General features: G+C 39.8%; 1 protein-coding gene across 1 annotated transcript in view; it reads left to right on the forward strand.

Moving 5' to 3' along the window:
- The window catches only part of TGFBR2 (transforming growth factor beta receptor 2), an 83,049-nt gene that overhangs the window by 52,300 nt on the left and 15,933 nt on the right, over nucleotides 1–14,816 (forward strand). Inside the window, exon 4 of the mRNA XM_019664515.1 lies at nucleotides 12,529–13,328. Coding sequence (XP_019520060.1) covers nucleotides 12,529–13,328 — 800 coding nt within the window. The remainder of the gene's footprint in view (nucleotides 1–12,528; nucleotides 13,329–14,816) is intronic.

Below are 14,816 nucleotides of genomic sequence, written 5' to 3' on the forward strand. Positions count from 1 at the left end.
AACCAGCAGCCATCTTAAACGGGACTCCTTGGAAGGGGTGATAAGAGTCCCACTGTAACGTGCTTGCAGAGATGACATCTCAAGCATTGTAGCTGGGTCTAGTGAAATGTGTCACGGAGAATCTTGAATCGCAAGAATAATTTCAGAGAACAGGTCATTTTACACTTAGAAAAAGACGTGGCATTTATTGGGCACCTGCTATATGCTGGGCAGGCAGATTTTAGGGCCTTACAAATATGTCAGGCTTCAAAGTCTGATACATATGTCTTTTGAAGAGTGCTTGAAGGAAGCAGGCGTGTTCAGCCTGAAAAAGAAATGATTTCGAGAAAGAGGTTAAATGCCCACCAGCCGTCTAAGACCTCTCATCCCATAGAAGAAGGTATCGTTTTGTCTTTGTCTGCTTTAGAGAGCAGCATGAAAGCCAATACATGGACATACAGGAAGGCCACATATGACTTAATATAAAGAATACATGTTTAAATATCCCAGATGTTTAGAGTTTATCCTAAGAGATATGCAGCTAAATTGATTATGGCATGATTTACGGAGGAGTTGGGTCCCTCTGTTGTAACATTCCAGCCAGAGGTTTTATGCCTATCTCTGAGGAATATTCCAGAAGAGGTTGTCATTCCAAATTAGACTACATGTAAAGCCCTTTTGTTGGGGAGAAAGGAGAGAAGGAAATAATGTGAGGGAGACTGTGGGGTGGGATGCAGAAGGTGAGGAATAGTTTAGTTTTCAAATGTATAATTAGAATAAAACAAACACATCGACAGAAGGGAAGGCATATTCCATCATTTTGGGAAAAAAATATTCTCAAAGTCTGTCCAGAATGACAAACAGTAAGTACTGTCAATATGCTGGAAGTTAAATTAAATCCGGCATGGCTAGTGAGCTCACTGTCCTTCTGTTGTTTAATTAAAATGATTTTTTATTGTTTGCCTGAACTTAATTGTTTGCTTTTTATTGAGATGATGGATGGGGAATCATATCTCATTCTACACTCCTCCAGCAGTTAATTTGACTAGAAAATTTTCATGGACCATTTTCTCATTGGCTAGCACTGAATACAATTGTGCGATCGCTTTGCAAACAAGTCCACGATGAATTTTCTTTGTGAGAGGGAAATATCTCTAAGGCAGAGCACCAAGGGACTCATTCCATGTTTGCTAAGGCTGTGTTTCTCCAACTTGACGGTGTAAATTAATCACCGAGAAAACTTTGTAAAATGTAGATTCTGATTCAGCAATTTAGGACAGGGCTGAGATTCTGCCTCACTAATAAGTTCCCAGGTAATGCCTGCTGACTCTGCTGGCCTGGGGAACACGCTTTGAATAGCAGGGTGCCAAGAGACTCTTTTTGTACCACAGGTTTTAAAGATGGAGAAAATGGTTGTAAGATATTAGAACTCCCAAGTTAGACATCATATATGTAATATGGAGACTTGGGGTGTGTGTGTGTGTGCGCGTGCGCATGTGTGTGTATGTGTGTGTGAGTGATGGGACAAAGGAAAGCTAATAAGGCTATGGAATGTAACAGAAGAGGCAATATGTTTTGCTCCTTGTGAAATCCTTTATCTTTCTATGTAGGATCCCAGCATGTCTGTGACTCAGCCACGCTTCCTTTGCATGATCAGCGAACATGCGCAAAACATATCCAGTAAACACGTAGGAGATATCAGTGCCATTTGTTCACTTTCATCATTTTCTGTATTATCACTGGGTCCAACTTTACCAGACATATGGTTCAACTGAGTTATGTCTCTGGGAAGACAACAGCATCCAAACCGAACAACCAAAAAGCACTTGCCTCCCATTTCTCAGAACAGCCAGACCCTACTCGCTCCGCAGCCTTCTGCCTTATTTTTGTTTTTTTCACTTCAAACGCTCCAGTATATATTCTCTTAAACATTTCTGATGTGGCTGTGGGGTTTTGCTTTTTCAAGAAAGAATTCTGGAGCTCAGATAGTCAAGGGGGAAAAGATTTCCCCATAAACAACATTATCATACGACATGTTACCAAGAGAGGCAAAGCGAACTGTAAGTCAGCCACAGGCCACACCCCTAGTGATACTTGAATGGGTCTTGACCGGATCAGGACTTTTTTTTTTTCTGGTTAGAAATCTGTGAAATATGCTATTAGTGAAAACCATTTTTGTTAAGGGCTATCACAAAATAATACAAATATATTTATTGAATGCTTTCTATATTAGAGGTGTAATGCTTTTAAGAGCTTGACAAACATCATCTCTTGTAAGCTCCATGACAGTCCGGATTGCTTGTGGGTTGTCTTCCTTATGCAGGTGAAGCTGAGACCCCCAAATCACACAGTCAGGAAACAGCAACACTGGGTCCAAGATAAGATTCCCAAGTTCTTACAATCCAAGTTCTACTGCCTCCAAATATACAGAATGGTATCTGTAAGTTATTAAATCTCAGGGTCTACAGTGATTATTCTTAGAGCGTCCTATTGCCTGATGAAGTATTACTAGGTGGAGTCTAGAGCTAGTATTATTTTTTCCCCTTTAAATTGTCCAAAAAGGCAACTTCTCAGTGTGCCATGAGAAAATCATAAAATTGGATCTCAGCTCCGTGTTCTGTCCAGAAATACTGGGGTTTGGAGATGAAATAACAAGAGAGATCCTAGCACATCACTTAGATTGTATAATATTCCTAGAACACTTGGGAAGCCCCTTCCAAGAGTAGTAGAGACTTCAGGATTTTAAATATGGTCTCCGTTGCAGAATATCCTGCTGAATTGTTAAAGGGAAATAAAGTGAACTTAAATGCCAGGCAGCAAACACAGCATGGCAAACAAAGGTGATTCCAGATTATATAATATCTCCGGTATTCTGACTTGGAATAAAAATCCCCAAATAAGCTGTTTTCACAAAATGTACTTTGTGTTAGCCTGTTTGGAAGTAATCAGGGTTGTTTTTTTTACTGAAAGTCAGTGTACTTTTAATATTGTGATCCTCTTGTTCTTCGTGGTACCTAGATCATTCCCTAATATAAATTATTTTGTCAGAAAAGAAGCCACCTGTCCATGAATCAGTAGATGAGCTAACACAGTGGTATCTGGAGACCAAGAACCGCTGAGGTCAGGTGTAAAGGACCAGGCAGATGAGGCCGTAGATTTATAAAAATTGTCTGACAAGGCCAATTCCTCCATTTTGTTTTATTGTGCTGGTTAGGATCTCCAACTCATGTTCGGAAGAAGTAACTATGGTACACTTCAGTGTTCTTTTTCTGATTTTAAAAGGAATGCATCTAACATTGCCCCATTAAAATAAGGTTTGCTGAAGATTGTTGGTATATATTCCTTATCAGGGTGTTTAGCTGTATCACATACTTTCTCTGTGTCTACTGAATTGATCATGTACATTATTACATTATTAAATGTGGTCAATGACAGTAGTTGTTTTCTTCTTTTGTTTGTTTATATGGCTGAAACATACTTTCTTAGTAACTTGGTCTTGCTGTCTCATCTTTTTGTTTTATGTCCTCTATGAGATTCAGCTTGCTGCTCTTTTATTTAGAAGTATGTTTTTAAATCTTTGTACATGAGTAACATTGTTCTGTAGTTTTCTTTTTTCATGTGCCTGTGTCTGCTTTCGGTTGTACTGTTCTCATAGACTGCATTGCCATGGTACACTGTTCCTAGTCTCTGAAAGAGTTTGTGTGAAATTGAAATGAACTGTTCTTGACAGCTTGGCAGCTCTCAACTTCATCTGGGACTTGTATGCATTTGGGTCTTTTAGGGGAATATTATTGTTCAAATGTTTTGGGTTAATTTTCCCCCCTTTTTATTTCAAAAAATTTAAACTTTCAGAAGATTTGGAAGAATGGTATAGTGAATCCCTGTCTGCCCTTTCTCTTTCTCAATATTTACTGTGTTAACATTTAACCACATCCTCATTTCTCTCTCTATGTGTGTGCGCATGCACATATATATTCAAATTACCCCAAAGCAATGGGGTTGCTGCTGTTTAAATTCAGGAGCCAGTCAAGGACTACACGTTGCATTTGGTTGTTTTGTCTCTTCACTGTGTTTCTTCTTTTTCATGGTGTTGACTTTGAACAGGCCAGGCTATTTGTTTTCTAGAGGCACATTCTGAATTTGTCTAATGGTTCCTGCTTTATCATATTCCTTTTTTTTTTAACTGAGATATAATTGACTTATAACATTATATTAGTTTCAGGTGTACAACATAATGATTTGATATATGTTTACATTGCAAAATGAACACCATAGTAAGTCTAGTTAACATCCATCACCACACATAGTTATAAATATTTTTTGATGAGAACTTTAAGATTTATTCTCTTAGCAACTTTCAAATATGCAATATAGTATTATTAACTATAGTCACCATGTTGTACATTACATCTCCTGGACTTATTTTATAACTGGAAGTCTATCTCTTTTGACTACCTTCACCTGTTTTGCGACCACCAATCTGTTCTCTTTATTTATGAGTTTGGTGTTTTTTTCTTTTCTTTTTTTTTTTAGATTCCACATGTATGTGATGAGGTGTTAGTCTTTTTCTGTGTGACTTATTTCACTTAGCATAATGCTCTCAAGTTCCATCTGTGTTGTCACAAATGGTAGGAGTTCCATCTCTTTTTATGGATGAAAAATATTCTGTTGTGTATGTATAGATATAGAAATATATTTTTTCTTTCCCCATTCATCCATTTGTGGACATAGGTTGTTTCCATATCTTGGCTATTATTATAAATAATGCTTCAGTGAACATAGGGGTGTCTATAGCTCTTCAAGATAGTAATTTTGTTTCCTTCGTATTGAATATATTCTGACTCAACATTTTTGTAAGGATTCTACTGGTATTTTTATGATAAGAAGATTTCAGGGGCAGTGACAGTTCTACAAAAATCAAATTTGGACATGTGTATTCAGTCATATCAGAGTCCAGAGTGCTAACCATTACACGATGGAACCTATTCAGTCATATCAATATGAAGAAAATTAATTCAACATTTAAAAGATAAAAAAAATTAAGAAGGTTATATTATAGGAAGATTTTTTTAAATTGCTCATTTCTTTTCTTTAATATTTGTAAGATTATTCAAGTTTTGTAGTTTTTCTTGGGTCAGTTTTGGTAAGATACCTGTCTATATTTTTAAGACTTTGACCATTCCTGTCTAAGTTTCCAAATTTATTAGCAAAAATATTTTTCATGGGATTTTCTAATCCTTTGAATTTTTGCTGTGCCGGTAACTATGTCCTATGTCCCCTCTGCACCTTTGTTCCATTATCAGTCTCATGTCGCATTAGTCATTATATTAATACACTACCAACTTGGGGTGTGGTTGATTCTCCCACTTATGTCTTTGTTTTCTGTTTCACCGGTTTGAACTTTTATCTTTACTATCTCTGTCCTTCTATTTTCTTTGGCTCCATAATCCTGTCCTTTTTCTGAACTGTCCTGTTGAACCCTATGTTGGGTTAATATCCTGATGGCTGCCATCAGCATCGTCCTTCTGTGAAACTCTACCCCTCCACATGACCCCAGCTCACCTCACGTGTTTTTTTTCAGTTTCCATTTGTATGAAAACTGGCAACAATTACATAGACCTAGCAGTGTGGCTACAAGGATTCAAAATAAACGATCTAAAGCACAGTGTGACATTTAGTAGGTGCTCCATAAATGCATGCTGCACTTTTTAATATTATAATTAATATAATGGCTCGAGACAGGAAATTCTCCCTTCCCCCAGCATATCTCTCTTTAGCACAGCTTCTTTCTTTGGGTCCCAGCCAGTTGTGTGTATATCCTGTCACTGTAGCTGAACATGTTCGCATGTGAAAACCTTTGTGGTTAGAGTGTCACTGCCAGCTTCAAAAGAAGCTCTGTAGTTGGCATGCGTGTTCATAGTATAGCAGTGCACCAAGGTATGCAGAACACGGTCATCCGTGTCCCTTTCTATGACTCGGAAAAATTAGTACCTTGGTAAATTTATGCACCAAACACCTTCATTGAGTAGAGTAACCCATCTCTCAAATTCATCTATGTTGATTGGGTTTCATCAAGACATGCCCTAAAGAGGCTTTTTTTTACTATGTTGGTCTTAATTTTGTATTGTTTTTAATATGTTTTTTTTTTTAAATTGTGAATTATAAAGGTTCAGCTTTAAGTTTCTTTTAGCAACCAGTGTTGGTTTGGAGGCATAACAAAGCAACCTGTTTTCATTGTGTGTGTGTGTGTGTGTGTGTGTGTGTGTGTGTGTGTGTGTTATTAGGCAACTTGTTTACTTTTAAATCGCTCCAGAGGAATGTATACCATGGACTTTCCTCTTGAGGTTTTGTGCCAGTTTGCATTTGTTTTTATGGCACACTAACATTTATCTTTGCCATTTGTCTTTAAAAAATATTTATTTATCAAGACTGACATTTGCAAATGGCTCCTTATTTGCAGCTAAGTCTGCACTCTCTATGTGGGACACATTTGGTTGGAAATTTTCAGAATTATTAATTAAATGGACCTCTGGGTTCATTGTTAGGGAGACAGCTTGGTGGCAATGGAAAGAAAGGGCCGCTCAGACCTGAGGGAAACGGGTCCCTGTGCTTTCCCTTGCAGAAGTCGTCATAGCTCTCAATTCCCCCCTTTTCTTTCTTCCTTTCTTCCTTTCTCCCTCTCTCCATTCCTCTCCCTCTCCCAAGAGAGAGGATGCTTATAAAGTGAAATGCTCGGTGCCTAGCTCAGTAAAACACATTATATGATAATTATCTTTATTATTGTTAAGAGAGTTCAAAGGAGGGCTTCCCATCATTTTCCACTGAGAACTCCCTTCAGTGGAAAATGTGACAAAAGCTCTGACAGAATCCATAATTGCCCATGGGGAACACAACACATCAGCCGGGGGATCTATCATTGGCACCCGTGTCCTCCCTCTAACTTCCCCAAAGAACGGAGCACTCTCAAAATCTCTGCTCTACGAAATCCTGGCAAAGAAATGAGAGTTGGAGTGCCTTCAGCCTGCCAAGGGCTCTTCAATGTGTGCATGTGCGTGTGTGTGTGTGTGTGTGTGTGTGTGTGTGCACGTGCCATGGACTTCTTGGAAGCCTGTGGGCCCCTTCTCAGAGTGATATTTTTAACTGCATAAAATATAATACACAGGATTTCAAAGAAAATGAATGACATTGAACTGCAATTACCAAACGTTTTAAAACATAAATCTCATGCTATAGTAATACCTGCTTCTATAGTAATACCTGCTTCTATAGTAATGTCTTAAATAATAAAATCTAGCGTCAGGTCTAAAAAAATTGAAATGTCTTTAAGTGATGAGTATAAATGACACACCAAGACATGTGCAACAAATGTAATATGGCATGAAAATACCTGTGGTTTCTATTGGTGACAAAGCCATGGGTATGGCTAATACTAGGAAACATATTTTAGCTAAAGATTAGTGAAAATAAAAAGATGTAAGTTTTGCCCACTTGAAGTCACTGAGCCCTGAATTCTATCCATGAAGAGCAGGCTGAGAGCTTCTTTCTGCTACTATTGTATAGAGCCTCATCTTTTCTGAACCTTGGAGAAATTCCCTTATTTTTAAGGCCCCTCAGAACTATATCTAGCTCAGTGTTCCGTAACAAGGGCATGTAACGCGAATGTCCGATCTTGAGCACTAATTATCTATACACCCAAGGAACAATGCATGGAAGGTTCCAATAGTTCAACGATTATATCTTGATCCCCCTATATGTTCTAGGCCCTGGGATAGGCTCTGAGAAAAGAAAGCTAAAGATTTTAGAGTTGCTCCTCATGTAAGACTTCTTCCCAGGCAGGGGAAAGATGCACGGTTGCAGGGACCCCCCCACCCCACCCCACCCACACCCCCGGTGGTTCTTAGTTAAGAACAAAGGAAGTAGTCTGCATACCCAGAATATGCCCCTCTAGACACATTATCCAAGCATTGCCGGGATCTCTTAACGGATGGCTGTAAAATCGCTTAGCCCAGTCCCCAGTGGAGAATACCACTTGATCAAATTGAGAGGCTACAGAAAGTCATTGTTAATTGGCTCTCACCATTGTGAAGTTCCGAGACAATATGACATGGGGGTTGAGAGCAGCGGGTCTCACCAAGCAAACAGGGCTCTTTTCAAAGGTCACCTTTAACATTGACTAAGTTTATGATCTTGGGAAATTATTTACACCGTCTGACCCTCAGGTTCTCCATCTATAAAGTGGGGCTCATAATAATAACTGTTTCTACCTCATAGGGTTTTTTTTTTTCTGTTGGTTAAATATAAATATCATATAAATCTTTTAGGACACAGCCAGGTTCATACTAAAAATTTGATTTATGGGTTTCTGTGTAATTGGGGGCTGGCAAAAGAAATACTTCCTGCTGATGTCTGAGTAAAGGAGATGCTAGCTTGTACCTACACCTATAGCGGTTGGGTTTTTTAGTAGCAACCGAAGGGTTAATGCTGTGAGAGGGTGTGGGTGGTTCCTTTTTAGATAAAGCCACATCCCAAAGCTTCCTTTCAGCCTCTTTGCTATTGTTCAGGTTTTTCACCACTTCTTTGAAGTTTCAAAATTGACAGATGTTATTCAATAATTCCCTCCCTGCCAGATTTTTACATGTAGATTTTCAAAAAGAAAACACAGGAAATTCAAACTTGGGTGTCTGACATTGAAGGGGAGAGGATATTTCTAGAGACTTCTTCAATCAATGCCCACATACATTTCAGGGGATTTCTGTTTTTGTGTTTCTCCTAGCCTGCAAAAAGAACAGAATTTAGCAAGGAAGACCCTTTTCGTATGTGGCCAGGAATTATAAAATAAAATTATGAGTGATAAATGAGCGGTTCATTGGGGCATTTTACTCTCTTTAATGAGCTGGAGACACAGCTAAGTAATTCTGCAGTTAATATTTAAAACGTTTGAATTGTGTTGTTTCCTCATATGTGAAAAAGAGTATTCACAGTGGATCAAAATGAAGCCTCTCCAAATCCTGCCAATGTCTTACAGGTTATTAAGATAATACCTGTAGAAGAGGGATCAGCAAACTTTTTTTGTAGAAGTACAGGTAGTAAATATTTTAGTCTTTCTGGGCCAGATACGATCACTGTTGCATGAGCACCTTAGTTTCTTCTTCTTTTTTAAAAAATTATTTATTTTTATTGAGGTAACATTGGTTAATAACATTATATAAATGTCAGGTGTACAACATTATAATTTGATGTCTGTATACTATCTTGCATACTCCCCACCAAAAGTCCGGTTTCCACCCATTACCATATATTTGACCCCCTCTACCCATTTTGCCCTCCCCTCACCTCCTTCCTCTCTGGCAATCACTGCTGTATTCTCTGCATCTATGTGTTTGTTTTGTTTTGTTTGTTACTTTTTTGTTTTATATTCCACTTATGAGTGAAATCATACAGCTTTTGTCCTTTTCTGTCTGAGTTATTTTATTTACCATAGTACCCTCTAGGTCCATCCATGTTGTTGCACATGGCAATGTTTAATCTTTTTTATGGCTGAATAGTATTCCATTGTAGATATATACCACATTTTCTTTACCCATTCATCCACTGATGGACACTTAGGTTGTTTCCATATCTTGGCTATTGTCAGTAATGCTGCAGTGAACATGGGATGCATGTGTCTTTTTGAATTGGTGTTTTCATATCGTTGGATAAATACCCAGGAGAGGAACTGCTGGGTCATGTGGTAGCTCTATTCTTAATTTTCTGAGGACCCTCCATACTGTTTTCCATAGTGGCTGCATGAAATTACAATTCCAACAGTGTACCAGGGTTCCCTTTTCTCCACAGCCTCTCCAGCACTTGTTATCTCTTGTCTTTTTTATAATAGTCATCCTGACAGGTGTAAGGTGATATCTCATTGTGGTTTTTATTTGTATTCCCCTAATAAGTAGTGAAGTGTCTCCCCTTTATAAGAAAAGAAAAACCTTTAAAAGTGGAAAAAACCAACAATATTCTTAGCTCACAGGGCTGTACAAAAACAAGCCACGGGACCTTGGGTGATAGTTTGCCAGCCCCTGAGGCAGAACATAAAAAATGGGAGGGACATTGTCCACCAGAAGTAATCATTCACTCCGCTTCTCCAACAAACACTGGCTGAGCACGATAACGTGCTCCATCTTGAGCCTGTCTCTGGGTATATTATGATGATCCCAATAGATCTGGCCTTTACCCGAGCAGAACCCACTTTCTCGTGGGGGAGACAAGCAATCAGAGAACCAAACCGACTTACGATTATAAGACGTCTTATAAATAATAGTTACAGATAAGTAAGTACTTGAAGCAAACACATTCATTGGACGCTTCAGATAACAGAGGTGGAGTTGCAGGGAGGAAATGTTGTTTTCAGCTGTTGCACCTGAATGTTATTTCAACTGGCCCCTTAATTTTCCTCTCCAGGCTCATACTGTGCCAGACAACAGGGACAGTCCATACTTCTCCATTAGAGCTTGCTTTTTCTGCAGTTCCAGTCCTTTCTGGTATTGCTTTATCCCACTGCCACTTCCAGCCCTAGTTCCACCTGTCCTTCGTCCCACGCAAGGCTCCCAGTGTAAGAATTCGGGTTTTCAAGAGTCAGATTATAGCCCCATTTCCTTTGCATTTTAATGCACTAATGTATCTTTCTTCAAAACACTGATTTTTTTTCCTCTTGGTTGCTGGAATTATGATATTTTGGGGTTATTTTTCCAGTTTTTTTAGTGGTATCAGATAGACTTAAGACCTAAGGTTTTCATTCTAAACTGTATAGTTAGTGAACGTTGGCATTTCCACTAAGAGTTTACTGTAAGAATAAGTCATGAATCATAATGAACCTAAAAACTCCAAATTGACATGGTACTAGCTTCATTTTTAACTAAGCTTTGTTCAGTGATAATATCAAATACAGTTTAGGTAGTGGGTTCCCGTCAAAGGATAATGGTTCTCTCCATTTTACCTGGACTATATTCTCATCACTTCTTTTTCCTCTTCAAACACCTACAGTAGGTGAAAACTGTCAATTGGATAATTACATATCCCTTTTCTGACATGATGGCTGGCTCCATACCACCTACTCAGGCTTTTTCCTCCTAGTCCCTTATGCAAAGTGTCATTGTGGGAGAATTGTGCTTTCTCAGATGGATCACATGTTCTTACTTCTTAACATTCCTTTTGCCCATCGTTGACTTTTTCCCATTCTTCATTGACCAACTCAAGCCATCCTTGCCTTCCCTGTGTCTCTCACTTTTTCCACCTCCCACCACCACATAGATTGCAGCACACCTTTAGCTCGCGTCTCAGACTAATATGTATTGCTAGGCATTTGCATGCATGGCCTAACTCCTGCCAGCCCCATAGCAGGCACTCAGGAGTGCTTTGTTTAATGAATGAATGTAGCATCTGAGCCTGAAACCTCCTCATTAATGGGAACCTTTGAGGGAATATGAATGACATATAAAGCAATAGAATTCTGGCGTGTTTGCCCAACAGAGGCAGCCTAGCACAAAGCTCTCACTGAACTACCTTTCACCATCTCCTGTCCACTAAATGATTCCATCCATGTCCTTCCCGAGAGGACAACTATTTAACCAGCTCCAACCAAGACTAGCCCATAAATCAAAGTTTGATATACATGACACTCTAGTTAGACAGCTGGTGCTAAAGACCCCTCTGTCAACCCACAGGGCCTGCCTCTGAGGTGCAGGCTGCGTTTCCTTCTTTAACTCCTCACCTCCATAAGAAAGTTGCCATGGTTGCTGTTAAGGACTTCTGTTCTGTGAAACTACCAATTACATGCACACTGAAAAGAGGAATACTGGGTGACTATAAGGTAGCTGACTTCCAAAGAGACCTGTTCCACAGATTCCCTTCCCCACCACCGATAGGCCCAGACTGATGCTTAAGGGTAGCCTGGATGTTGATCAGAACAGGACAAGCTGGAGTTTAGAAAAGAGCGAAGACCATGGCAGCACTGTGGCAATCTCTTTGTTTTTACCTCGTATAATCTATGCAAGCTTTTGGAGGCAGGAGCTGTCATTATTTCTATATCCCCAAAGCCTCCTGCAATACCTTGGGTATATAGTTAACACTCAGTAAATGCTTTGTCCATTTATTCAATCCTTATTGAGAACCTGATGTGTGCGAGGTACTGTTTACAATAGGAAAGAAGGAAGACATGGTCTCTGCTAGCATGGAGCTCTCAGTGTGCTGGGGGTGGGGAAAGTAGGGAAAGACAGATATAAAAACCACTAAGTAGAGTCATAGTTATTTAAGTTGTGCTAAAGTGTTACATAGGAAAAATGTAGGGTGCTATGAGAATATATAAGTTTTCCTAGATTTCTATTAGGGCGTGACATTTAAGCTGAAGTTTAAATGCATCCATCCCTGGAATAAAAATTCACGATATATTATTTACAAAAACTATACTGATGTTAAAACCTCTAGACACGTGAGGTATCCACCCACTTTCTCAACATGCATACCTACTCAACCCAACTTCTTCTCTCCCTTGTTTTGTTTTCACATCAGAATATTCCCCCAACAACCCTGACTTGCTGTTAGTCATATTCCAAGTGACGGGCATCAGCCTGCTGCCACCACTGGGCATTGCCATAGCCGTCATCATCACCTTCTACTGCTACCGTGTTCACCGGAAGCAGAAGCTGACTCCGTCCTGGGAGACCAGCAAGCCCCGGAAGCTCATGGAGTTCAGCGAGCAGCTTGCCATCATTCTAGAAGATGACCGCTCGGACATCAGCTCTACGTGTGCCAACAACATCAACCACAACACGGAGCTGCTGCCCATCGAGCTGGACACCCTGGTGGGGAAAGGTCGCTTCGCTGAGGTCTACAAGGCCAAGCTGAAACAGAACACATCAGAACAGTTTGAGACCGTGGCGGTTAAGATCTTCCCTTATGAGGAGTATGCCTCCTGGAAGATGGAGAAGGACATTTTCTCGGACATCAACCTGAAACACGAGAACATCCTCCAGTTCCTGACGGCCGAGGAGCGGAAGACGGAGTTGGGGAAGCAGTATTGGCTGATCACCGCTTTCCATGCCAAGGGAAACCTACAGGAATACCTCACGCGGCATGTCATCAGCTGGGAGGACCTCCGCAAGCTGGGCAGCTCCCTCGCCCGGGGCATTGCCCACCTGCACAGTGACCACACCCTGTGCGGGAGGCCCAAGATGCCCATCGTGCACAGGGACCTCAAGAGCTCCAATATCCTTGTGAAGAATGACTTGACCTGCTGCCTGTGTGACTTTGGGCTTTCCCTGCGCCTGGACCCGACTCTGTCTGTGGATGACTTGGCCAACAGCGGGCAGGTAAGTTAGACCTAGAGCCCCCTTACCTTGTCCCCGCCACCTCTTGATCCCTATCTCCTGCCTCTTGCCTCAGTCCTGCACTTTGGACACTTGCCTATGCCCCACTGTCTCTTGAGAGGATGCCTTTGATAATGAGCAGAATTTCTCCCCTGTTTTTTTCAAATCCTCCCCACTTCAGGACATGTTTCTCCTTGAGTCGATCCTCATTTCTCTTCCATTTACAGATTATTTTTCTTTGCTTCAAACAGTATTAGCATTTTACCTTTATTATTTTCCTCTCTTTATGGTTGCACTCAGCCCTTTCTACTCTGCACTGTTGGGAGTTGTAGTGGTTATTCTTATTTTTTTCATTTTTTTTTAAACCATTCTAAAAAACGTCTCTTTGAAGGCCAAATCCACGTCCATTTGGCCCCATTTGGCACAATGCCTTGAGCAGCGAAAGTGACCAATGAGTATGTGTTGTGTGAGTGATGGACTTGAGTGAACGAACAATTCCACTTTTGAAGCCTCTCACAGATTAAAATAGAAACCTTTTTAGCTAAGGAGATACTGGAAAGCAACTAGAAACTACCATCCCTCATGAATGACGGAGCCCCATGTTTTCACACACTAGAAGCTTAGCTGTGGGTTAGAGTGGAGTCTCATGAGCACCATCATTTGCCCTAGCCAGGTGCAGGAACGTGCCTCTGAAGCATTTAGTTACTGCTCAGTCAGCCCTCCAGGTCCGTGGCTACACAGGCAGTCAGGAGGTAAAAATGTTGAAACACGAACTGATTATTGTGCCAGGATCATGAGTCATACAATGACCTATTAAAAAGAAAAATTTCTTCTAATACATGCCAACAAGAAACATTCCTTAGGATAATAATGTTAACTCACTTGACCCTCCTTAGATCCTTGGGAAGGTAGGACTTCATTATTATTTAGTTCAGCTAGACATGCTGCATTATCAAATATTTAAGTGATTCTTTTCCTTAGAAATTTTTTTTTCTTTTTTCCTTTGTATTCCAGTGTTTTCATATTATCAGTCATCATCCAAATAAAACTACATAAAGACCCAGACTTGGTCTTTTATGATTTTCATGCAATTTAATTTAGTAGAGATTTTATGAAATTATACTACATCCTCGACACACTAGAATGTGCCATGGGATAAACAAAGAAGATTAAGACAGTCCTTAAGTGACCAAAACTAATGACAATTATTATTTTCACCATAAATCTTAGAGTTTTAGGAATGAAAAAACATTTATTTGCGAAAGCAAAAATAAACATCTGAAGTATCACAGATGTTGTCTCCCAGTTATCTGCAAGGATGTTATGGTGTAATATGGTGACATATATCATGGGATTAGACAAGGCAACTCTTATTTTGGCATGCTTTGTTTATATTCTTTAAAGGGTTTTCAGGAAGAGAACACCTACTTTTAAAATTAATTGCATAAGCTATACTTTTCTGTGCAGGTCTCATTATTTTAAAAAGCATTG

The sequence above is a fragment of the Hipposideros armiger genome, unplaced genomic scaffold, assembly GCF_001890085.2.
Source record: "Hipposideros armiger isolate ML-2016 unplaced genomic scaffold, ASM189008v1 scaffold_424, whole genome shotgun sequence".
NCBI lineage: Eukaryota > Metazoa > Chordata > Mammalia > Chiroptera > Hipposideridae > Hipposideros > Hipposideros armiger.